This window comes from Struthio camelus, chromosome 7 (genome assembly GCF_040807025.1).
Source record: "Struthio camelus isolate bStrCam1 chromosome 7, bStrCam1.hap1, whole genome shotgun sequence".
Taxonomy (NCBI): Eukaryota; Metazoa; Chordata; class Aves; order Struthioniformes; family Struthionidae; genus Struthio; species Struthio camelus.
In genome coordinates, this window is record NC_090948.1 from 1,431,793 (window position 1) to 1,458,421 (window position 26,629).

General features: G+C 41.2%; 1 protein-coding gene across 1 annotated transcript in view; it reads left to right on the forward strand.

Moving 5' to 3' along the window:
* Window positions 1-26,629, forward strand: part of TCERG1L (transcription elongation regulator 1 like) — a 118,979-nt gene that overhangs the window by 68,991 nt on the left and 23,359 nt on the right. Inside the window, exons 5-7 of the mRNA XM_068951385.1 lie at window positions 7,091-7,216; window positions 16,802-16,896; window positions 22,423-22,511. Coding sequence (XP_068807486.1) covers window positions 7,091-7,216; window positions 16,802-16,896; window positions 22,423-22,511 — 310 coding nt within the window. The remainder of the gene's footprint in view (window positions 1-7,090; window positions 7,217-16,801; window positions 16,897-22,422; window positions 22,512-26,629) is intronic.

The window sequence follows — 26,629 nt, forward strand, 5'->3', positions numbered from 1 at the left end:
CAGAAGACCCTTTTCTACAGGCTCTTCCATCTTTTACAACTCGTTCGGTTTCTTTTCCTCTTCTTTCTCAGTATACGTCTCCTTCCTCGAAGATTACCAGTTTATGTGGAGTGAGAGCTTCTCTCCTCCCTCCTTGGCTTATCGTCCTTTGATTTGGAGCAGAGAAGAGACAAAACGTTAGCCTGGGGCTCAGGGTGACCTTCGCCTGAAATGCCCAGCATGGTGGGCCCTGCTCCCTGCGGCCTGCCCTCTGCCTCCCCCAGGCAGGCTGCAGGACTTCTGCAGCACAGGAGCTGTGTGCCTGGTGTAGTCCTGTGTGGCACGCCAGGATCACTGGCATCAGACGTTTCAGCGTGGCTGGAGGGAGGATTAGCAGGCAGGAGGTGACTGAGGGGAGCACCTGGGACCCTCTCCCCTTCCCATACACGGGGGGAGGCCAGAGCCTATAGACAACAAGCAGATCAGGCATCACCACTCTCCATGGAGTGTTTTCTACTAATAGAAGGCGGCAATCATGTTTTTCTCCTGTTTCGGCACCTCAGTGGCACGCTAGCTGCTTCAAAATAAGAGGCAGAAACAAAGGGAAAAGGCAGAGTAATGTGAATACTTCCATAGGGGTCTCAGAGCGAACCTGCGCTGTAATAACGTTTGCATCCCTGCAGCCTTGTCAGCTCTAAATTCCAGCAATCGAGATGCAAATCAATGCGTGTTCATCAAGTATGCAAATTGGGGCAGTATATCACTTAGCTCATAGGAGCTTCAGCTTTCTAAACCATCAACTCATCTAATATTGCCCTCGTTTGTCCTTGTAATGTCTTTGTTGTTGTTAAATTGAGATGTAGGTTGCTTGTATTTTTAGGTGACGGTAGAATGTATTTGCAGTGAAGTAACCTTAAAGATGGAGAGACGTTCTCGAAGTGCATGACTTCCTAGTCGGTCTTCCTTGGGTTTAACAATAATCAGAAACCTCATAGAAAAGAACAGTTTTATCCTCCCCCTTCTCAGTATTGTTTTACAGTAAAATTTGCCTGAACTTAATCATAAAATGCACATAGTATGTGTAGGTGGGTGTAGGTTCTTTATGGTTCTTGTTTAGGCATTATCCCAGCCCAGGTTATTTTCAGCACCTGGGAGCTGGAATTGGGAGCTTATGGTGGATTATGACCTTAAACCAAATCCTTAGAGTTTGTTTGGCATTTGTATTCCAAATCAGTCTATTGCAAAGATTGCTTTTTTATGAACACAAAGTACTAAAAAGCACAAATATTTATTCCCTAAAGGTTGTGATTGCCTTAAATCATTCAAGCTTGTTTGGTGAGCAGAAGATATAATTAAATGAAGCAATTGAACTTGGTCTGCATATATGAAATAAAATATATATGTGCTTGACTGAAACAAAGATGGAAGCTGTGAGCTAACTGCTTCCATCGCATTGAAAGCTGCGGTATGAATTCTTTTTGTTCCGGAATGTGAAAATAAATCCAACTGAAAAAGCACTTACAAATTATATAATGGAAATTCATATTTCAACATGCAACATACCTTATATTGACAAAATGAACGGAAGTAATCTCAAATGGCCTATGTTTAACTGTAAGGAGCACATGAAATCATAAGCACATGTTATGAAATTATTCCAATTTTAAGTGCACAGAGTTCAGGTTGTGTACTGAAATTCATCTACCTGAACGTGTGCTTGCATTTCATTGATGTGACCCGAACAGCTCAGAAGTTGTGTGTGAATCTTCCTGTATCTGAACATGTAGTTCATTTGTACGTTCAACACTGCACGGTCAGAATAACGATATCACTCTCTCCTGTAAGTATGAAATATGAACCATGGGATTTGTGGTATTTGTTTTACTTGTATAATTTTCTCATCTGCAGTCTAAATCAGTTTTCTAATGCAGTCTTCTTCTCTTGGCTCTTGTGTGAGTCATGAAACCAAGCTATGATTGGGGATCGGGTTTTGAGTCAGGTTACCGTTTCTTAAATAGTTTGCCCAAAAGGTAGGGGACTCTCTGAGACAAAGCTATCCCATCAGGCAAGTTCTTCAGCAGCCAGAGGCACATCTAGGCTAAATCCAATTGGTAGGCAAAACCGCAGTGGCAAGTTCAAATCTGTAGGCATGAACCTTTTCCCCTTCTCTTACAAAGTTAAAGGTGGAAAAGGACAAGCCTGAGATGCCCAGTGACGCTTATCTCCAATATTTCTGGATTTGTTGTTATCTTTAAAGATGGCCATTCTGAATAAACAGCTGCCTTCCTTTTCTAAGTCTTCTCCCTCACAGATAGCAAAACATTCAGTATGTACATACCTTGCCAAAACCAGAAGAGTCTAGAAGACCAAAGGCCATTTTAACCTTTCTCTGGTAACTCTGAAAGTGATAGAATGAAAGGGTCCTTTTTGTTCTCATTAAAATTAATAGGAAAATCCCAAGAACACCCAATAACCCTTATTCTGTAAAGTATTATCCAAGGAATTCATTCTGTAGTATTGTACATCTAAGATGCATATATAAATCCTAGTTTAAGAAATAGTCTCCAAATATATGGGAAACAGAATTTTACTCTGCTCGTATGTGTGGCTATCTTCATAAAGATGGGGTGGGGGGGGGTGGTTTGAATGCTCTGTTGCATGCAGATTGCTCCATATGACTGGAGGCACCTTAGATTCCAATGTCAGAAGCTACATGAAAATCAGTGGCTCCTCAGAGCTTCTTTAGCTCCAAAGAGCCCATCAGAGTTAATAGTTTTACCAAGAGATTTGACGGAAGCAGAAGAAAAAAGAACCACTGCTGCCTGAGGTCCGAACATCATCTCAAGCTGCAGAATGTTGTTAGAGATGGCCAAGCTAAAAGTGCCTCCAGTTACAGTATTGTACTGTAGATACAGCACAGCAAACATCACAGCATCCTATTCCTTGTCTGTAAATGTTTTATTTACATTCCTTCCTTCAAAGTGTACGTGGATTACATTTATCATAGTACACTGCAAAATGAATCCTTATTCAAGCTACTGCTAATGTCTTGCAGGAATTTCTCTTTTCTGATTTAATTGCTAACAATAAGGAGAAATAATAAAATATTTCCTTTTCTGGTGTTTTTTCCTGCAGCTGCTTGCAATTAATCCTCTCAGCATCTCCCTCAGGTAGCTCTTGTTGACTTAGCAAGGATAATTGTCAGCTGTCTGCTCTTCTGTCCTGGGGAGGAAAGCGTTTGGAAAAAGGCAAGGAGTTGCTTCATCAAGAGGTTTAGTGGAACAAAGAGGTCCTTATTCTTCTCCTCCTTCCCCTGCCCTCTGCTCTGTTGTTGCTAACGGTCTAGGACCTTGGTTCGTTATCTGTTTTGCTTTCTTCTGTGCTGCTGTGTGTACTTGGGGGGGGCCTTTGGTTACAAAAGCGCTCGCTTCTCTTTCTGGTGGTCCCTCCAGGCACGTTTCTGTTTGGGTTTCTATGAGAAATGAACAACTATCGCCTGCAGATCACATAATAGCTAATGGGAGTATGTAATTGTATTTATTTGTTGTTTAAAGTATCATTTGTTGTTTTGGAACTGTTGATCTCTGCCCTGGCAAGTCAGTGCATCCGCACCTATATCTGTTCCTTTCACAACTTCAGGTTATTTCCCTTGGTCCACAAGTTAGTTAGTGAGCCCTATTCTAGACGCAAAAGGAAACCAGTTCAGATTGGTACAGTGATAACAGTGCCCTTTCTGTATAGCCACATGTGTATATATGCATATACACACACACATATATATATATGCGCACACACAACATAAGAGTGATTGCATAAGAAAATCTGTACATCATGTATACAGTTTTATGTATGTCTTGAGATGTTTAGTCTTTATTTGTCTGTCTTGTACAAATCTCTGCTATGCCCGGAAGCTTAAAATAGTTTCCACACGGTCTTCTTGTTTCCTGCTTTTTTGCCACTTACAGCAACTGGGCTGTCGCCACAGTACACGTCTAATTAATCGTTCTAGGAGGGCCGTATTCTATTAGCTTCACGTTCAGGCATTCAGACCGTAGTCTTAGACAACAAGAGTAGACGAAGAATGAAGCGTGGGAAGAAGGCCATAAATATATTAAATATGCTCCTTACATTCCTTCGATTTTTAAGTGTCTTAAGAGGAGGGCAGCAAAACAAAAATGTAAAGATCTGATATATTATGCAACAGCTATGGGGCCTCTTGTTTCTTGCTGTGTGCACGCATGTTCCTTGGTGATATATAAGCACACGAAAATGTGCGTGGGTGCCTGTAGCAACTATTGTTTGCTTGCAGAACACTCATCTGAAGGTGGCATTGCAGTTGTCTGAAGGTCTGATCCTGCATCAGTGAAGCCAGAAGTTCAGGGACTGATCTGAATAATGCTATCAAATCTTGGAGAGAAATAATACTATACTTTTATGGTATTCTGACTAGTGAGAATTTATTAGATCCTCTTAGGAGAAGACGTGAATAGCAAGTACAAGGTTAATGAATGGCTCCTCCCAGCTTATTGGCAATAATAATCCTTTTCACCTTTTTCATATTGAAAAATTGCCAAGTATTTTTAAAAAAATGCAGATGACGGGGAGCCATATTTGTGCAGGCTGGGCTCACCAGTCAGTGCGCAACATAGTTATGCAGAAATACCTGAGCAGAGCACAAGGCCATGCTGCCGTTGCTGGAAGGACGGCAGGTCCTTGGGACCGTCCTGCTGCAGCCAGGCCTCGGGCAGCCTCCCGGGCTCCCGGCCTGCCCATTGCACGCAGCTGCAGCTGGGGAGTTCATCTGGCAAGACTGAATGCATGAATTGTCCCTAGCATGATTTGAACCTCTTGTTAAAATAACTTGATATATTTCCAAACCTGTTTAGTAAGATACAAGTAGCTTTGCGAACTGTATCAAAGAAAACGCCATCTGCTCTTAGAACAAAATGCCTGTTGAATCCCTAGGATTTCTAAGAATTGCTGTTCAGACTATTCCATTCAGCACACTTGAATGCTCATTTGGTTTTTATTTGCTGGACTGGGATCATAGTTTTCTGAGGTCGTGGTTTCTGAAGCACAAAAGAAAATGAATTTAAAATTAATAAATCATCCTTTGCCTACTAATGTCTTTAGGATACCCTGGCTAATAGCAAGTTGATATCACGAAAATGCTTTATTTAACATTCAGTGAACTTAGAATCCTGATCCCAGCTCCTAAAGCTTCAAATACCTCCTACTTTTTCTGCAGATATTTGTTATTTTTGGCAGCTTTACTTTCCTTTGGGTGGTTCCTTAGTCATTTCAACTCTTTATAGGAATGTGACTTTCTAATTCTATAAAACTTTACTTCTGTAGTAAGAGTTATTATGTTTTTATTTCCAGGGGCCTCTCACTGGCATAAACTGGGCTTTCTGTAGCCCAGGTTTCTACTTTCAACAATCATCCCTATTACAAATTATTCAGATATATCTTTTCTTAGAGAGATTACCGCTTGCACTGCTATCTTCTGACTGTTGGGGTGGGAGACAAGGGAGTATGAGGAAGAAGAAATGACTAGAAATTCAAAATGAATATTTCATTTTACTCATAAGTAATTCAGATGTATATTCAACAGAAAATATATCTGCCTAGCAGCAAAATATGCACAATATTAGCATTATTAGCATCATCATTGTTACTGTTACTAGAATAGCCCCTTTTGAATGCAGTATGCCTTTTCAAGTGCCTGTGACTCGGATGCATCTCGCAGCTTTGCTTACAGAAGTTACTGAGATGCTTCTGGTCCCAGCTGAGAAGTCTCCACGTAAACTCCATATTTGCTCATTTACATCTCAAACCAGTGAGGAAATACCCTCTTGTGCTATCCCCAGACCAGGTGATTCCCAAGACTATAGTTCTGAAGAAGAACAAGAATATCAAAGTAACCTTGTCTTAGGATAAAGAGTTATAGTTGCATTCAAAAAAGTGATCGGTATTCTCCATGTTGGTGAGAGTTATGTTTGTTAATCTGCTTTGACATTTGGAAACTGAGAAGTGAAAATCAATAAATAAGTGTACAGACTATAAGTGAGCGGTTATAGTAAAGAGTGAAGGCTCCAGAAATGATCCATATTACTGCATAATGTCGGGAAGTTTGGATGACAGCTGTTTGATAGCATAAGTGTATTTTTAAGTGTATTTAGGGAAACAAAAGTGTAGTAAGTTCTTCAGATGTTGAATCATGCTTGGGGAAAAAAGACACTATTCTCAGAGTCTATCTTAAACTAGGGATAGGTTCCTACAGTCAATTCAGTCTTGAAAAGGTGGCTTATAAATAGCATGTGTACACTACTAATGGGACACCTAAATTTATATCCAAAATGAGATGATGTGAAATGTGTGCTGTAGTTTCTGAAAGAAGAGTTAGTGTCTAAACTCACAGTTAATGGGAAAGTAATGCTCAAGTTTTGACCCCAAAGTTGGCAACAGCCACAAATTCTCAAGGATTAAAGTAGCCTAGTTTCATTAGCATAGTTTTGGCAACAGACCTGGATGACTAATTTATCATAAATAATGCATTTGATCAATTTAGCAATTTTCTCTTTTGTGAGTTGGCTGTGAGCAGACTGTGATTTGCTTCGATAAAGCTCCTGTTTTAAATTATTTGCAAAATATTGTCTGTATATGAGATGGGACACACGCCGTGTATGTTGAGTAATTTACAGTAGAAATTGGAGGTGCCTTATTTAGTGTTTAACGAGAAAACTGATCTTACTGTATGTATGTTCTCAATCTGTTAATACATCCTTGTAAATTCTTGTTCTGAGAGACTGTATATTAATTAATTTAAATTTCCAGCTATGATTATTTGCTGAGATTCAATGCCTCTGTGGATATCTTGGCCAGACAAGACCAGTAATTCAGATAAAACAAACACAAAGCCTATTGCTTTAAACAAGTGTATAGATATTCAGAGAGAAATGTTTTATTTTTCCCCAGTATGTTTAGCAGCAGGGAAAAAAAAAAAAAAGGTACTGTGAAATCAGGCTGGAAAAAAAGTTGAGTTTTTGAAATTTTTGTAATTTTGTTTAGCGGAGGGGGAAAACTTGATTTCCTTGTGCTTTGACTGCAGGTTCTGCCTCCAGAATGGATGCTCACATGAATCCTTTGGTGCCAGCTCAAGTCACCAGGGTAACTGCTGTGTCTGCACCAGCTGTGACTTTCATGGCAACCAATTTGATGGATCAGACATTGACAGGTGTGTTCATGTTTAAATGTACTGATTATATTGCTGAAGCGTATGTTACGTATTTGTGTACTTTGAACCAAATCATTGTTTTCCATACTACATAGTAAAGGGGGACTCTTAAAAATCGGCTCAGATTGTATGGATTTTGCTTTAGCCAGTTAGGAGTGTGCTCAGAATGTTTCAGACCCTGTTTACTCTGTCTGGAATTGGCAGTAGCTTTGTAGTTGGTAATACAAAGGCAAATTTCTGAAATGTCCCTTGGCTTTTCATTTCCCACCCCAGTGGTATTCACAAGCATTACAGTGATAATGTTATCTCTTGGCTAGTTGCTCCACGAAGCCTCATTGGCTTAAGTCTCAGAGGATGGTTTATGCTGTACTGTGTGATAAAACTATTTTATTCACTGCCATCTAAATGTTTGTGTGTTGAAGTGAAAGGAGAGGAAATGCTATTCCCAAAGGCTGGAAAAGGTCTTACGGCTTCATTTAGATTCACATTTACACATCACAAATCACAATTAGAGAAAGATCGGGTTTTGATGGAAAATTGCGAACGTCTTTCCTAATTACATGAGATTCTTCCTACAATACTGTCATTGTTGTGAAGACAGGAACCCTGTTAATAGAGGTGAAATATTACTATTGGACTAAACAAAATGCTTCCTCTCGCTCACTTGAATGCACGCAGCAGTGCAGCGAAAGGTAACTATATTTATTATCATGTGGATGGGAACACATGTTTGTAAAGGTATATTTAATAAAAAATTTGAGTGTTTATCAAGAATTATTAGGTTTCAGTACTGGTGTAGTTTATCTGATCTCTTACACCTAGGGAATATTAGCCCAGTTGTGGAGATGTTGGAGGGTTGCATATTAGTACTAATAGTGTATTTGATCATATACAGATTTTTTTGTATAAAAACTATTACTTATTCAGCTAAGTGTTTGCTCTGTGTGGACATCAAGCTTTACCCACAGCTAACATAAAAGTTTCATAAAATCTTTCGTGGTTAGCTGTGCGAGACCAATCCATAAATGGAGCTGTAGTCTCCTTTTGAGGTAGGTTGAATTGATAGTTACAGCTATCCTGAATAAGATTGTGGGATGGACTTTATTTTACTGAGTATTCCATTTCTATCTGGGAATTGCTGAAAATTTGGTAACACAGACACCTTAAAACAGAAGAAAAGTTCACATGCATTTCTTCTGACTTACTTCAGTTTAAAGTTTCTCTTTCAGTTTGGTTTGGTTTCGGTAAACACCTACTGTCCTTCACCATCCGCTATAGTTACTCTGCTTAAAGACCTGCACGTTCCTCCTTAGGATCACTGAGAATACTATTAACTTGCTTTCTTGCTGAAAGCAGGTCAGATGGAGGAAATACTACTACTGTTTAAAAAAAATGCATTGACAGAAAGATGAAGACTTGTGCAAGAGCCATACTGATATGCAGTTTGGTTGCTAGAAGTCATGATTTCTAATATATTTCATATAACATATATGCCATAACCTTCTCATTGGTAGAAGTGAAAATACATATCCTCCTGATTTGATCCCTCATGCTGAATGATGATTTAACTGTATAAAGCCTCTTGATGACCATTAAAAGGCCATCATGACATTTGGTCAATAGTTTTCCTAAAGCAAATGGCGGTACTAGGCTTACTGAGATGCCGTAGTCTTGGAAGAGCGATCATTATATTTTCACATCTGTACCACTAATGTAAATAAGATGATCATTATATTTTTGTTTCTAGCTTTTTCTTCAAAATACAAAGCACACGTGCTTGTCTTGTTTGATTTGCTGCCAGCTTCAGAATTTAACAGAAAAATGGCAATTTCACTGGAGTATAGTATGGATTTTTCTTTAATGCTTTTCAGGAGATCACACTGTTTTCTATACGTTGCTACAGGGTGTCATTATCTGCACTGGAAAAACAATCGAAGTAAGGATCATAATTAAGAGCAAATAACAGTAATAAAGGTGTTCCCATGCATCCGTCTCCAAGTGCTTCAGAAAAGCAAACGTGCGCTTTAAAAAGTTGCTACAAAACCGCGAGCGCTCGACAAAGGCACGCGAGCTCCCCCCGTCGCGCAGCCGGCCGCAAAGCTGGAGAGCCGGGGGCTTGACGTATCGAGTATAGACGCAAATGGCACAAAAGCAGTAGGTATCCGTAAACGGAGCTTCGGACGGCGGAGCGAGACCCTGCGGCCAGGCGGAGGAGGCGCGCCGGGAGAGAGCCGGCCTCGCCAGCCGGGCCGTGCTGGGCTTCCCGCGGCCGGCGGCCGAACGAGCGCGCTCTTTGTGTCGTCGTCTGTCGCCTGCTAACCTGGCGCACGCACCAAGCCGAGAGGTGAACTAGGAAGGGAAAGCAAAATGGGGAGAAGGAAGTCCTTTCTTACCTGATGTGCAGAGGACCTGTGGGTATCTGCTGCTCTGGGCAAATAGTTTGGGGTTTAAAAAATAAAAATCAATGCACGTTTTAGCTTTTGCAGCCGCACGCTGGAGTGTCCAATTGTCCTGGGGATTAGCAGCGCTCATGCCGGGCAGATCGTTTGTGAGCGTTCAAAATGGGAGATGTATTATACTGTCGTCTCAGCATTGTTTCTTCGCTGAGGAAATCGTTGCACAATTGAGCTAATGCACTGAATGCCGGTGGCGGAAAACCACCACGCTGGGCCTGTCACAGGCGTCACAATTGTATTTTGCTCATGATAACACACAAAAAATCCGTCCTTCTTACTGAAGACAAAATTAATACAATTTTCTTTACTTTTAGAACAGAAGTAGTAAATTTTGCAATGGTCCTGGGTTCTGGTAAGCGTTTATTTTTGAACTGAAAGCTGAGAAAGTCTTGTCTCAAGTAGATCTTTTTTTTTTTTCCTCCCTAGCTGTAGCAACGAGAGAAGTGGAGTGGTTAACTGCTGCTCTCACAAAGCCTTGCACAGTTTATACATGCTCGGAGCGGAGGCCGTTAAGTGCCTTGGAGATCAGGGCCAAGGTCTTGAACTTGATATTTAGTAAGAATCCCAAGTAGAGAGCGGAGGAAAGCGTGTCAGAAAGAATTAGCAAAACGGGCGACTCCGGATGTAGTTTAGCCGGAACCAGCCTTGTGGCAGTATGGGAAAAGCTGGCGAGGGAAGCTGCCCAGTACTCCCGTGGCTTAAACTAAATGAAAAACAAAAGAACAGGTAGAAATAGACGGCAAATACGTGGACCTCAGTAGTTGCCTACTGTGCAGGGAAGGGGAGGCGCGAGAAGAGAGGGCCGTGCCTGTGCCTGCGCGGTCCCTGGCGCAGCAGATTGCTCCTGCATCCCCTGTTTGTCGTGAAGGCTGAGGCAGCCCAGAGATTTTAGTAATCTGCTTCTGACATAGCCAGCATTAAAATCCCATGCTTATCTTGGGCAAGAAGGAACAGGGGAGGACTTGTGAATCAATCAAATATGTTTTTTAGGCTAATCTCGAAAAAACCCACAAGCAGTAAGGCTATGGGGAGAAGAGCAGCTGACCTACAGAGATACTGGTGGGGCAGTAAGAGAACTGAGCGTTTAGATGCGTGCAGCTGATGTAAATCCAATTCTCTCTAAAACATGTGAAGGCAAAAAATTAAACCTATTTAAACTTCCTTTGAGATTAATGAAAGCTTGGTCTCTAAATAGCTTTAGAAAACTAATTTTTACTGTCTCTTACCCATAGCTGCTTATGGACTGGATCAGTCTTCCCTCCCTCCTTTTTTCTTCCTCTTCCTCTCCTTCTGTTTTTAATAAGATGTTTATAATCATATACAGGCAACCTCTATAATATACCCCAGATAATTTTGCTACTGCACCTTTACTTTTGCAGTGTGAATTATTCATGCGACTACCTACAGCGAAACCTCAACGAAATCTTTGCAATCAGATAACTTTATTCACCAGTCTCCAGTGCATCCTTTGGTAGCACTACAACAACTGCAGGAGCACATCATTGTTAATTACAGTGCTAAGTTTAGGGGTAAAAAAGCTCTGCAGTTATGCTGAAAATATGTCATGGTGGCTTAATTGTCAGACTGCGGTATGCTTTATGCACTTAAATCTAGTTAAGGGGGCATGGGAGGAAGGTTGATTCATGAGAAAGGAGCAAAGCTGAGCAAAGAAGCACACCGGCTGCGATTAGGGGGTACGCACGCATCTTGCCAAGGGTCCTTTTCCAGCACGTGTAGGTGAGAAGAAATCTGGAATGATCTAGGAAGGCTTAACAACGGTCTTTTTAAGGTTCCCCTTTAAAGACAATACAGGTCTGTCGATCTACAGCACGGCCTACCTAAACCTCCCTTCAGCCTCAGCAATTTCCATCCCGTTGGGTGTCTTTCCACGCGCTGAGGTTCCCTGGTTAATGCCACGTCTCCTGGCTAGCTAGTCGCTCGTTCAGCTGCAGGCTTTCGAGCTAGATGGAGGAAACGCAAGCCTGAAATGTTTTGATCTTGGTGTTATACTTAGCGAAAGACATCTGAATGTTCAATGCAAATATAAAGGTAAATGACTCCTGACGTGCAGCGTGACTTTCAGGAGTTTAGCCCAAATTTTTTATTTTAATTTCTTTTTATTTCCGTCTCACTTTAAATGTGCTCACTGTCCACAGTTCTGTGGAAGTATATTTTACATGTGAACGCTTAATGAACCGTGCGCTCCGAAACTTCAGAGGGGCTCTGCGCTGATGATACCTACCTCTAGCGTACGCCTCAGCACCTACGTCGCTCCCTGAGGCTGCGACTTTCCCCTCGGGATAACGTGAGGGAGCTCTTCGAAGGGAAGGAGAAGAGAGGTGCCTCGGGCGTTAGCAGCACAGAGTGTGTTCCAATAGGGGCAAAAATTGTGATGTACATAAAGGATCTCCGACTTGGTTAGCAGCGGTACAGTTGGGCTTCACAGTTTAAGCCGGTCGTCAGCTATTGAAGACGAGGGTAAAAAGAGGGGTAAGAAGAGCGATCGCATCATTTGGTGTGCCTGCCTTTTTATCGCATCTGAACTACCTCAGCTCTAAGAGTATATCTTAGGTTATCTCACCTATTTTATTTCTTCAGTGGCAGCTGTGGGAAACATTTGTGGTGCATTTCACATGTGCAACAGTTTGTTTTAAATTTAACAATTGACATTAATATATTTTTATTAATACATGTAATTATTAATTTAAAAATGAGGTAAACACGTCTTAATATTTTTTTTTGTTTCTCATGCATGCCTATAAAAGAATGAAGGATCCTGGCTATTTTTTAAACCAGTACGGTAATTAAGACTATAAAGGAATTAAAATAGTTTTTTTCCCTAGGATTAGGGAAATAGCTAGAAAGAGGCAGATTTGAAAGGGGGTTATTGTGATTTCGCTATTAAAAGAAGAATCTCCCGTCCATTGAGCGTCTTTCGTCGGAAGTGTTGTTCCATGTTCTGCTGCTTCTTGTCGTAGTTACAGGATCAGGGGATTTGGCTTATCTAAGCAGTAATTTGTCTGTGACTATTTCATCATGAAGTAATTTGCCTTCCAGAATTATTGCTTCAGGGATTATTTCATGGCAGGACCAGAAGAGCCGAAAGCAAGAAATACGGAGACGTATCATACCATTTAGCAGCGTTATCCTTAAAGACTTGCAGCATATGTTCTGCTATAGTACAATAAGCAGATCACCAGAGCCAATTATGTGCATATAAAAAGCCATCTAAAACCTAGGGTGTTCGGGATGATTCGCATGCCTCTAAATTGCTGCAAAACCAATGACTTGTAAAGGAACATTTACTACAAAGGGAGACATCTCAAGGTTTCTTTCATGCCCTACAAGCATATTTCCAGAAGGCGCACTAATAATACTTTGGTTTAAAAGCCATGTCAGAAATGTGGGTGTTTGTAACTAACACATTGCGCCTACAGTTTCACGCAGAGAAGCATCTGAGCGGTGGACTTGTAGCATGCCATGGAAAGAGAAAATAAGCAAGACAAAATATCTGTGTGAAACAGTTAAGAAATAGCCCATCTTCTTTCTTCGGCCATCTTCTAGAGCTCTGGCATATGCAGCATAGGTAGGTCTAAGCTAGGTCCTCCTCTTGTGGTGAGAAATTTTACTGGAAGTGTTGAGTGCAAGAAAAATGTTGGGTTCTCAAATGTCTTTTTTTCTTTCCTTGTTTTCTCCACAAGGAGCTTTTTGATGGGATTTTTATCATTGCTTGTGGCACCATTTCCAACACAAACAAGAATGCATTGCCTTAGTATAGACTGTAGTTTTACTTCAGGTTAAACAAAATCAAATTGAAAAAATGTAATATTTCTTATTTGACAGCAGGATCCTGATTATTTTCTTGGCATAAGAACAAAAGCCCAGCACAGCAGTTTTTTCTTACCCTTTTCAGGTGTTCTTTGGCACAAAAAGGCACAGCTATATGCATACCCTTGCTTCTGTCTTAACCATTTAGAAATTCCCAGCAGAATCGTTGTATTGTTCTTTTGATTCCTCTGACCTTTCTAGCTATTCTAGCTATGATTTCTCTAACCTTTTCTAGAAATGCATTAGGATAAAAAATAGGTTGAACACTTACAGTCAAACTGAAGTCAGATGTAGCTTTACTGTGTTTAATCAAAGACGAATTCATCAGGTAATGCTTTGATTCTCTAGTAACAAAGGTCTAGTGAAGAAAGCTAAATTTAGAGATGCTTTTGATATGTATTATCCACTCCATGCTCCTAGCTCCTTTAATGTGCAATTTAATTGATATGGTTAGTAAATTGTCTTTTTCAATTACCCATAAAAATTGAGTAAGTCATCTTCTGAGAAAAATGGCATGTTTTAACTTCTATTATGATATATTCATTGATGAAGCGGAGTGAAATTCTTGACGGGCTCTAACGCTTTTGTCAGTGTAGTTCATGTTACATGTATGAAACTATGCTTCTGTAAGCTGAGCAGTTTACAAATTAAATGAATAGTAGCCTTGCATGTGAATGTGCTGCATAATATGCATTACTAGAAAAGCTGTGCTTTCAAGTAGTCTTTTTAAGGTCCTAACAAAGTTTTAGACTCTCTGACAGACAGAAAATTCTCCCTGTCTCTTTTAAGTTGAGCTGGTTGAAAGGTGAGATGAATATATGGTGGTTTGTCCTCTTTATAGCACTCTAACAGAGGAAATATAACCTCCCATTTGTATTATAATGTTGTACTTGGAGTTTGCAAGGAGATCTCTCAAGCCACTGCCCGGGTTTGGAGTGTGAATGCGGGGGGATAATGTGGAATGGATGTCTCCTTGCAAAGCCGGTGGGTACGTGGGTACTGCATCTGCTTGGCGTCTGCAGCACTGTACAAAAATACAGGTGTAGAGATAGTTATGTTAGTCATTTTAGAGTGTTTTGAGCCGCCTTTCATAATTGGTACTGCCAGGCTGGAACCCTTCAGGTATGTGTGCACAGCAACGCTTGGTTATGATTATATATAGCTCTTGGAATTCGTATTGTGGATGAGTTGAAACATCATCATTGTCTGTCGTTAAACTATGCCTAAAATGTTGTAGGAATTTAAGGTAGAATTCAAAGTGTCATAGCATGGGACCCTGCTCACAGTCTTGTAGACTTTTAGGCTAGAAGAACCACTAGATCATGTAGTCTGATCATCTGTATATCACAGGCCATGCATATTCTCCACTGAACCCATTACTATGTGTAGGGCAAAATAACGGTTAATTCCGTCTCACTTGAGAAAAGGTGACTGCTTTAGTTAGGAAGAGCAAGTGGGAGATAGCTTTTTTTTTTTTTAAAGATTGATTAACTTACTAAGAACATATGATGTCCTGCCTGTCACAGGTGGGATGGAATATCATTGCTTGAAACCCCAGTTATGTTACAGAAAATAAAAAAGAATCTCTCTTTTTCAATTTCTTTGTCAGAGAAATACTTCTCTGACTGCTAAGTCGGTGTCTCATACTTGTTACCTCTTTCCATGCTGTTCCTTATTGCTTCCCTATTATCGAGACACACACATTTTGTAGTCAATGGAAACACTTCTGTGGAAACATTTGTTATTTAGTCATGTGGTTTAGTTTGAATTAAGGGTATAGACTTGTTTTTAGGATGGAGACAACAATTGTTTTATAAAGGAGAAGAGCTTGTTCTTGCAACTGTTTCCAATTAAAATGCAATTAAAAGCCCATCCACAATTTCCATGCAAGTTATCCCAGAGCATAATAGTATCTTCCAGCTTCAAAGGGAGACAGAGTTTACAAATGCTACTGGTGGTGTCTTCTAGTCATCAACTACATTCACTGTACATGTGCTTATTGTTCTGCACAGCACCCACAGAGCCAATTTTTGTAGGACTGTACGTAATGTATTAATTCCAGATGTTCTCACTGGTGTAAATCCCACATCCTCAGTTAAGGGCAATTGAGTTCCACCAGTTTAAAGCTGCTGCAAATGTATGCTGCGATAGCTTAGGGCAAGCTAATGATCAGATAAGCAGATATGAACTAATGTGGTATAAATGTCAAGAAAAGATAGAGGCACAGTCTCCCATTTGATCATCTTTTCATCCCCAAAGGTACAGCCTGATACTAAGTAGTGAAAGATGCTACTGTTCTTATCTGTCAACTTTTACAGTGTAAGCGTAAGCAATTAATTTATACAGTGTTAAAAGGAGAAATAACACATGCATTTTGAGACTGCCTGATTATGAACTTTTTTTAAGGAACTATATTTTATCAGGCCCATTGAATCTGTTTTGATTTTATTACATCACTTCTGTTAAGTTATCTTAAGTGTTCTCTCCCCTTCCATGGGTCTTCTCACTTTCATTCTAGTGATGAGGTGATAATTTAGTAAACTAAGGGGAAAATGAATTTCCAAGAACTTGAAGAGTGCTACTAGCAGCTTCAAGCAGTTGATAATTTCCGTGAGATATATTCCTGTTCCCCCAAAAAAGAGAGTTTCTGCTTTGATTTCAGGGAAAGTAGAATAAAAAGCTCAACGCAATAAAAACCTCACTCTAAAGTATTTGGATGTGTCCCTGTAAAATAATTTGTGTTATTTAGAAAAGTAGTATGATCCTTGTCACACACGTGTGTGTCACATACATATGTGTGTATGTAAATGACACGACAGAGTGCAAAAGAGCAGGGGAGATTGATTCACATGGAGTTCTTTGTTTTTCACTGGCCTGTAGAAACATGTTCGGTATGAATCGGGTTGAGTCTTGTCGTGAAATTCATAAGCACACAGTGCAAAGCTCCAATCGGTCTGGCCGTTAAATGCTTCTAAAGTTTCCCATATTTTTCAGTACTACAAACTGTCTACCCTATCCCTGAGTTAGCAATGTTAGTGAGACTTTAGTCTTCCTTGCTTTCAGAGAACACACAACAGTGCCTACTGACTTTATTTTCCCCAGTAAAATTCTTAGGGTAGCATGCTCTTGCAGAAGATCACTCCTGCCAAAAGCCACAGTCTTCAATTTTAAATAATGAAACATTTTGGCCCACTAGCTGTTTTATTCTCTCCTAGAGGTTCTGTATGAGATGGTGAGACAGTTTGGTGGAGTGTTGGGAATGTATTTATTGTACATTTAAAAAAATATTTTGCCCTCACAGATAATGGCAAAGAATCAAGTAGACCCTCCTGCCCACCGACCTTGATTTTGCGTGCTGACAGAAAAAGTAAGCCAGTGGAGAATGATGACAATAAGGTCTGTTGCAGATTTTCTTCTTTAAAAAACAAATTTTAATATTGAACTACACAAATTAGAGTGAGAATAAAGGACTATTCTGTGATCTAGAGCTTTGCTATCAATATAGGATAGTTCCCCACAGCTGATTTTAAAGAGATGTCTATTTAGTCTATTTTGATCTGTCTATTTAATCTGTCTTGGTATTTTATATGAGCTCTGTCACTGCAGCATCAAAGTACTTAGAGAAAGGACATTCATGTCTGATTTTCTCTCCCTGCTATAAAACAAAGAACCAGCACAGTTAATCAATGATTCTTGATTCTGTTGTGTGAATGTGTATGTTTATGTGCAAATGTGGAGATGTAACACAATCTAGGACAAAATTAATGCATTAGAAAGTTAAATTGAAAAAAACAGATTGTCTGTGATTTTCACAGAATAGTTGGGTTTGGCAGGGACCTCTGGAGATGAGCTGGTGCAACCCCTGCTCAAGCAGGGTCACCTACTGAATATCTCTTGAGTATCTCCAAGGATGGAGACTCCTCAACCTCCCTGGGCAAACTGTTCCTGTGTTTTACTACCCCCAACAGGAAAAAGAAAAAAAAAAAGAGAAAAAAGAAGAAAAAAACTATTTAACTATTTTTTAATTTGTGCCCATGGCCTCTTGTCCTGTCACTGGATACCATGGAGAAGAATCTGGCTGTCATCCTTACCCTTGCCCCTCCCCGCCAGTCAGGTATTTATACACATTGATAAAACCCCCCTGAGCCTTCTCTTCTCCAGGCTGAACAGTGCCAGCTCTCTCAGCCTCTCCTTGTGTGAGAGATGCTCCAGTCCCTCAATCGTCTTTGTGGCCCTTCCCTGGACTTGCTCCAGGAAATCTGTCTCAGTCTCTTGTCCTGGGGAGCCCAGCGCTGACACTGGGCCCAGCACTCCCAGCGCTGAGCAGAGGGGAAGGATCACCTCCTTTGACCTCCTTTGACCTGCTTGCAACGCTCTGCCTAAGGCAGCCCAGGACACAGCTCGCTGCCTTTGCCGTGAGGATGCCCTGCTGGCTCCCGTTCACTTTGGTGTGCACCATCCACCCTGACCCCCAGGTCCTTCTCTGCCATGCTGCTCTCCAGCCAGCCGGCCCCCAGCATGTCCTGGTGCCTGGGGTTATCCCTGCTCAGGGGTAGGACTTTGCATTTCCCTTTGTTGAACTTCATGAGGTTCCTCACTGCCCATTTCGCCAGCCTGTCGAGGTCCCCCCTGAACAGCAGCACACCCATGTGGTGTACCAGCCCCTCCTGCCAGTTTTGTATCGTCTGCAAACTTGCTGAGGGTTTGCTCTGTTCCATCATCCAGGTAATGAATGAAGATGCTAATCAGTATTGGCCCCAGTGTTGACCCCTGGGGCACACCACTAGCAGCTAGCCTCCAGCTGGATCTTATGCTGCTAATCACAACCATCTGAGCCTGGCAGTTCAGCCAGGGTCTGATCCACCTCACTATCGATTTTATCTAGTTCAGATTTCATCAGTTTGTCTGTGAGGATGTTATAGGAGACAGCATTGAAAACCTTGTTAAAATCAAGCTAAACAACATCCACTGCTCTCCCCTCATCCACTGAGCCAGTCGCTTCGTCGTAGAAGGCTACCCTGTTGGTCAGGCAGGATTTCTCCTTCATAAATCCGTGTATACTATTCCCAGTCACCTTCTTGTCCTTAACATGTTTGGAAAAGGTTTCCAGAATTATTTGCTCTATCACCTTCCCAGGGATCAAGGTGAGGCTGACCGATCAGATCCTCCTCCTTGCCTCCATCTTGAGGACAGCGGTGACATTTACTTTCTTCCAGTCCTCAGGAACCTCTGCCGATCACCATGACCTGTCGGAGATCGTTGAGAGTGGCCTCACAGTGACGTTGGCCAGCTCTCTGAGCACTCATGGGTGCATACCATCAGGTTCATGGACTTGTGATACTCAGTTTGTTTAAATGTTCCCTAACCTGATCCTCTTCCACTGAGGGTAAGTCGTCTTTGCTCCAGACTTTCCCGCTGTTTTCAGAGACCTGGGATTCATGAAGGCCAGTCTTGCCAGTAAAGATGACAAAGAAGGAACTGAGTACCTTGGCCTCTTCCACATTCTTTTTCACCAGGTCCCCTGTGCCATTCAGCAGCAGGCCCACATTTTCACTGGCCTTCCTTTTGCTGCTGATAATGCTTGTAGAAGCTCCTCTTGGTGCCCTTCATATGCTTCGCCAGATTCAACTCCGGATGAGCTTTGGTTTCCTTAACCCTATCCCTGGGTGCTTGAACAGGGTGTCTTTGTTCCTCCTGGGTCACCTGACCTTGCTTCCCTTCTTGAATGCTTCCTTTTTAAAGTCTGAGGTTAGTCAGAAGCTTCTTTTTTGATCCATGCAGGCTTCTTGCTGCCTTTCCTGTGTGGCAGGGTGGACCATTCTTTAGCTTTGAGGAGGTGATCCTTGAAGATAACCAGCTCTCCTGGACCCCTCTTCTCTCCAGGACCTTCTTCCAGGGGATTCTTCCAAGCAAATTCCTAAACAGGACAAAGTCTGCTCTCCTGAAATCCAGGGTTGTGATCCTTGCTTTTTGCCTTGTTCCCTTCTCTCGGGATCCTGACTGCCGCCACCCTCTCATGGCAACTGCAGCCAAGGCTGCTCCTGACTTTCACATCCCTGACCAGTTCTTCTTTGATGATAACTATGAGGTCCAGCAGATCAGCTGCTATCGTTGGCTCCTTGATCGCCTGTATGAGGAAGTTGTCATCAGTGTACTCCGAAACCTCGTGGATTGCTTGTGCCCTGCTGTGTTGCGCTTCCAGTAGATACCAGGTTAAGTCCCCTCATAAGAACCAGTGACTTGAAAAAGGCCTCATCTACTTTTTCTTCCTGAGTGGGCAGTCTGTAGCAGACACCCGCCACAACACTGCCCATGCTGGTCTGTCTGCAAATCCTGACCCATAAGCTCTCACCAGGCTCATCCTCTGTCCCAGGGCACAGCTCCATGGATTCCTGCTGCTCACTCCCATAAAGGGCAGCTCCCCCTCCTCGCCTTCCAGGCCTCTCCCTCCTAAAGAAACTGTACCCAGCCACAGCAGTCTTGTGAGCTATCCCACTACGTCTCTGTCATCCCAAGGAGATCATAGCCCTGCAACTGCACACAGACCTCCAGCTCCTCCTGTTTGTTCCCCGTGCTGCATGCATTCCTGTACAGGCACTTCAGATGGGCACCCACTCATGCTCATTTCCTGTGAGAAATATGAGCTCTTTCCCCATCATGTTGTCCTCTTGGCACTTCCTTGTTTGCGTATATATGCTTGGTGTGGGCACCCTTCAGGCCTGTTTTGTGATTCTCAAGCTTTCTGTTGTCCACATCACCCTGGCATCCCTGCTTGCCAATCCGGTCCATGACTTCCTCACTTGATAATGGGTCATCACCTCCCTCCCCCATCACTCCTAGCTTAAAGCTCTCCTCACCAGGTTGGTGTTCAGTTCCTTGGAATAGTCTTACCAACTATGGGGGATGCATTTTTATTCTGCTCTCTACCTCTTTGCTTTATAACCTTGTGTTGGGGAGATACAGCTGGGACATCAGTATCGTAGCCAAGCCCAGTTCTGTGGGGGCAGTGTAAATGTCTAGAAGAATGAGTGTTTCCCAGATTCCAACTGTTAAGTCCCTGTAGAGCTTTAAATTCTAAATGCCTGTATACACCTCCCCATGTACAAGGAGGAATTTGTCCATGGCCCATGTCCTTTTTGATGTTACTAATTTAAAATGCTGTGTACTTCTTAACAAATGTTGTGCATAGTCCTTATTTAAGGGTCCCATGACTGATCTTTAAAGAAAACTGACAGGTGAATGTAAATGGAAAACAAATATTATGTGTAACTTACAGATGGGTAATCTTATATGTTTGTAACTTCATTAGCTTTTTGAAAAAAAACTAAATTATTAGTATTGTATAAAGGAAAAGGACCTAAATCCTAGTCCCAACTTCTATGAAATAAATGGAAATGTTTGCTTTCTGCACAGCTCATACAGGCATCATGAAAATGGCTAAAGCTAAAAGAGGGAAACCTTTATCTGAGTATGTTGGTGTGGAAGAGCATCTCAGTCTCAGAAAGTAGATGCGGTGCTCAAAGCTACTGCCCTGAAGTCCTCCAGCAGGCATGTTCTGTTCCCCCACAACCATGCCCTTCCTGCCTACCTGCCTTTTACATCAGGAGCTCTGTAACTGCAAGAAGAGGAAATGTGCATTGAGCCCCTGTTCAATTTATTTTCATTTGTTACATTCCTGTCATGCTGTCATCTCTGTGCTTTCTGTAACCAAAACTTCTCTGTCTACCCTCAGACTCTGCGGGTATTCCCCATATTTACAGCACTGGTGCTCAGGCACGTTCCTTAGTGCTTTAAGTTGTAAAGAAGACCTCAGTATACAGACTTTATTATTTTTTAATTATATATGTGCTTCTCAAGCTTTGATATTGTACTGAGCTATCATTGCCTTCCTTTCCCATGCCACCTCCCCTCAATTAGTTTCCGTAAGCTACTACAATAAATAGCTGTTCTTTAACCATTAAAACACTTACTGCCTGTACTTTTCGGAAATACCATACAAACAGCTGTTCAGCTATGCCATATTATCTGTTAAACCATCTGTACAGGCTGACTTTTTGAATAATGGCCAGAACCGTATCCCAAGTTTGTTTGATAGCAACAGAAGTGTTTGTCTGATAGCAACAGAAGTGTAGTCAGATCCCCATGCGTCAAGCCCCTGCATAGTTTCAAGTGGGTGGTATGGTTGGCCAAAGCCAAAGAGAATTGCTTTTGCTAGCCTTGAGGCTATGCAAAGTACCATAAAAAATGTGAATAACTAAACAGCTAGTGATCACAGAGATACTATTAACCTTTGCACAGTACTCTGTATTCCCTGGATTCTCACTCACAGCTGCTCCAGTTCTGTCCTGTTTCCTTCAGTTACACAAACTAGTTCCTTCAGTCACATTCCTTCAGTCCTTAAGTGCTACTTAAAGCACTAAAGTTTGTAAAAGTGTTTACTTGCCAACTTGTGTCACCAGCACCCTTTTTCCTTGCCATTTCCCTACTGCTCGCATGTGTGTGCTGTTGCTCTGGCTCTGCATGATTCCTCAGAGCACTCAGTAATTGGAGCTTTCCTTCTGGTTCCAGATCTCGATCTCATTAAGAGTTTAGTCTCTCATTCCACACATTTTATTTCTGACAAGGTACCTATCCTGTTTGCGTTGCAATATCCAGGATTACACATGCTATCCCAAGTGAGCTGTTGGCATGTACAAAAGCATGTCTACTGGTTTTTCATTTGTATTGTCTGAAGTGGGGCAATGTTTTTATTCTTTCCAGTTTATCTAGGTTGTTCTCAAGGTAGCTGCTTGTTAATATAACCACTAGTGGAATAATGGCAATTTGGATAATCCACTTCAAGTTGAAGGGAATGATTTGTATGACAATAACATTCTTATGCATCAGCTTTATTTGTTGACTAATCTCTATCTGTCTTTCAAGGATCATTCTTTAAAACTACTAAACGAGAATGACAGCACAGCAAATGGCAACAAGCCTGTGGCATCCACTCCAGTGCCAGGATCACCATGGTAAGCAAGTGCAAGCAGACCTAATAAAAGTTATTTGTCAGTATCATTGCTCTAGCCAAACATGTATTAGCGGTCTGTTATGTGGGGAAAATATGCTGCACTGGATGTTAAGTAGCAATGCTGTATTCCTTTGCAAGCTTCCACTGCAGCTTTTCATCATTAATCATATACTTAACGAAAATGAGAGGACATAGCGGCAAACACAGTATGAGCCAGCTCCCTGAGATTTAGAGGGTAAGTGGACTGTGCTACTGACAGCCAGAAATCAATTCTTGCCAAATGTAATTGATTATTTTTCTTTCTAATTTTGTTGCTGTGTATCGCTTCTTGCATTCTGTAAAGCAGTGTTATATTAATGTTCAGCCTGGTTCTTTAGGGCTCAGATCTTATCAGACCTCACACATTTTGAGGATCCAGCTTGGAAAGTGCTTGGATGGATCAAAAGGAAAATATAAGATCTGTAAGAAATGGTCGTGCTTTTTAGGACCAGATCCTCTTCATCTCCTAATTATTTCACTGGCAGTGGAAAACTCTTATTGCCTTGCAAGATTGATATTGATTTCAGGTTATATCTGTGAAAAGAGGCTGTGTCCCATGACCCAGGTTTCCTGACCCAGTTCCCATGCTGTCTAACTAAAACTCTGATGTGGTTTTAAAATTAAAAAAAAAAACAAATCTTTCTTCACTTTCTGTCCTGAATGGTTCACTAGATGGACATTTTTGTCTCCTTTACCTATATGCATTTTACACTGGACAAAATAATCATATTAGTATATAGTCAGTTCCTGAATTCTGTGGAATCTTTAGTTAAAGGACTCTGTAAATATTAGCCATTATTTACTATGATTACACGGTGCCATTTTGCAAACCAGTGTTGTAAACACCATTTGATGTCATACATAAATTAGATATCATAAACTTGTGATTTACATTAATCATTTCTCTTCATGACATTTGCTGCTAATATGAAATACTAAACACGAAATGTTTGACTCCAGGAGTGTCGTAAGCGGTTTATAGCTTCAGTGATCCTTATTCAAAAGAGGCATAAGTGGATGGTAATCCACAACGGGAACCCATGGCATTCCATCTTCTTTAGCAGTATATGCTGAATGGTGAGTGGGCACTGAGTACACTAATCGAAAGTACACCACTCTCTCACATCCAAACTGGTGATATTTTTATCTTTAAGGCATAACCTTACTTTTCAGAGTCTCCTGATGGTTTCAAGAGGACTGTTTAGTGACCAAGTCAGTATTCAGCGTGCTAGAGAAGGCATCAAAATCTGGTCTCTTGGGACCAGAAGAAAATTGCATAGACCTCATGCTGACACTTGCCCCCTTTGATGTGACAAAGTCTAATCTGCACCATGACTCGTAATGGAACACAGAGCATGCCTGTCAGGTGCTTCAGTCATAATTTACAATTTTTTGGATAGGAAAGTCTTATAAAACTAGCTGTGTGACACAAATTCAACAAAATCCTGAATTCACTTCAACCACTCTCCACCTATAGGTTGGCTCCATGCTTCTGCGGGATCCATGGTTGATGTGACATCACCAAGCATATGCTGGGGTGTCATTCTGGAGCAGAAGCAGGAAATCTGAGTGGGGCTGGAGGTTGTACCACTTAGAACAAATTAAAAGGTGAGTTTTCAGTTGTTAATGTGCTACCAGCCCCTCTTAGCCTTGCAGGACATTCAGCACATAGTGCAAAAGGCAATGGAATTCAGATAATTCCAGATGTGATCTTCCACTCCTTATTCAAAAAAGTAGGATGGGACTATTTGGTGGATGCTGATCTTATAATTTTTTTTTTCAAAAGTAACAAGTCATATGTTTTAGGATGTGTTTAAACTTGTGGGATGCTAGCCATTTACACATAATATGCTATCTATAATTATGTTTTCCATAAATTAATTACCATTATTACCACTCCCAATGCTGACCGCTTTTGTAACAGAAGAGTTTAATCTGATAATAGAGATCAGTGTCTAGAATAGATGGGCATTGAATGGATTTGATGAAACAGCTAGCAGTCATTTGAGAAGTGTCTCGCATTCTACTGTTGCTAGCTTTTCGGTTACTAGATAGGTGTTAGGGTACCAGAGAGAGAAGAGATCCTAAGGAATGGAGAAAGTTGGAGGAGGTGGTTAGAGATTTCCCAGTTGAATGAGGATCACCACGTGAAGAAAGTGGAAGGAATCATAGCTCTTATACTGCCGTCTCGTGGTGCTGTCAGCACTAATGCTAAGGTTGTCGTGCTTTATGAGTTGCATACATCTGTTAGCTTCAGTGGGACTAACGGTGAGGCTAAAGTTCACAACGTGTTTTTAGGATCTCAAGTAGACGAAGGACAGGAGGTGATTTCAGAAGTCTCTGGACATTCCAGAAGGAGAAAGAGCAAGAAGAAAAAGCTGATGGAAAAGGGATAGAGCCAGAGGGGGAGACCTCTCTAGAGACAAGCAGAAGTGGCTGCTGGTATAATGAATAAAATCACCGGTGCTTACCTTATCGTCATCTGTTTTTGTAGCTTCCATAGGCACTGCTTGCATGCCCGACAACTGTGCAGCTGGACGTCCTTTCTCTCTTCCTGTTTCTTTCTCTCCACTTTCATGTTTCTCTGGTAATATCAGAAGCGTTGAGATAACTGTTGTCTATTGCCGAGACTCAGACGAAGTTGGTTATCGAGGAGACTAGGACAGTAATGTCCGACCCCAAAAGATCAGTGACTTAAGGTCTTCATATCTCATCGGTGTCTCCAGACACCAAGTTAGTGCCTAAGTCAAAAAAAAATGGAAGGCAGAGGACCTACCATAATTAGCTAGACTGTAATTTTTAGTAGCAGAAAAAATTTCAAGAATATTATCAAACCTTATTATCAGACCTCCTTATTTACCTTATGAAATAAATAAAAATATTATCATCTTATAATGTTCTTACTCCTAATCTTACTCATACTGAAGTTACAATTTCCTAAATGGAAAAATGAGCATAACAATATCTGCATTTGCAGCTTATGTTCTGTGACAAAATACCACGCTTCCCCTTTGGATAATTGAAACTGTTATTATACCAAAGAGGGACAGGTGAGATGTTACATGGGGAAAGAGACACTAATTTTTAATTAAATGTCAAATTACATTAGTGGCAGAAAAATGAAAAAATGAAGAGGCATCACAAAGGACCACAAACCTTCTAACTTGGGGTGATGGCAAGCAAGACCTGGTGGTATTCAGAGATTAATGAGCAACATCAATATCTGTTTGAGCGGTCAGAGGAGCAGTAAGCACATCAGGATATAAGCAGGGACAAAACACGAGCTTCTGTAAATGCTGATTAGAATCTCTGTCAAGTAATAGCTTAGATAGTCCCGTCTGTGTGTGATAACTTCATCAGTCCTAAGCAACATACTGGTTTCAAGTTTACCCTCATCTACAAGTAATTCCCCTAGTGATTCAAATTCCAGTATGCTTATTTGCCAATAAAATAAATTACAGTAAGGGACATTTCAAAGCAGGCATTTACTTCTGGGATTGACCTATATCCTCGCTGTGAGTCTAATATTTAATAAGAGGATAAATATAACCCTTTTACATTAATCAGCTAAATCTGCCCTCTTCACCTAAATGCTAAACTTTTTCTCCACCCTTCTAGTATGATGGTGATATTTACGGTATTGTGCAGTCTTCATTCTAAAATGGTCCTGTAAAAGGCCCTCATGGTGTTTTATGCAGGAGAGACTTGTGGCTAATGGCACAGTTACAGTTCATGACCTGATAATCAGTGTCTATGGTAGAACAGGGGATCCTGAGCTCTGAGATGCAAAGTCAGGCATGCTAATTATAGCAGCTGATCATTGCCTCGAAAGCAAACAGAGCATCTGTTTGTGAGGCTGGTTTTTGATCCAAAAAATTTGTATATTAAAATGATACGGAAGTTATTAAAATATTTGTCGTGTCCATGTCACCAAACTCAGGATGCCAAAACTTAATAAGTTAACTTATACTTGTATAATTGAAAAGCCAGCAGTTGAGTTTGTTCAACTGCTTTTACGCTGGTGTTCGTCTTGTGAATGTTTTGACTTTCTTGAGCATAATTACTCTGATCTTCAGACTC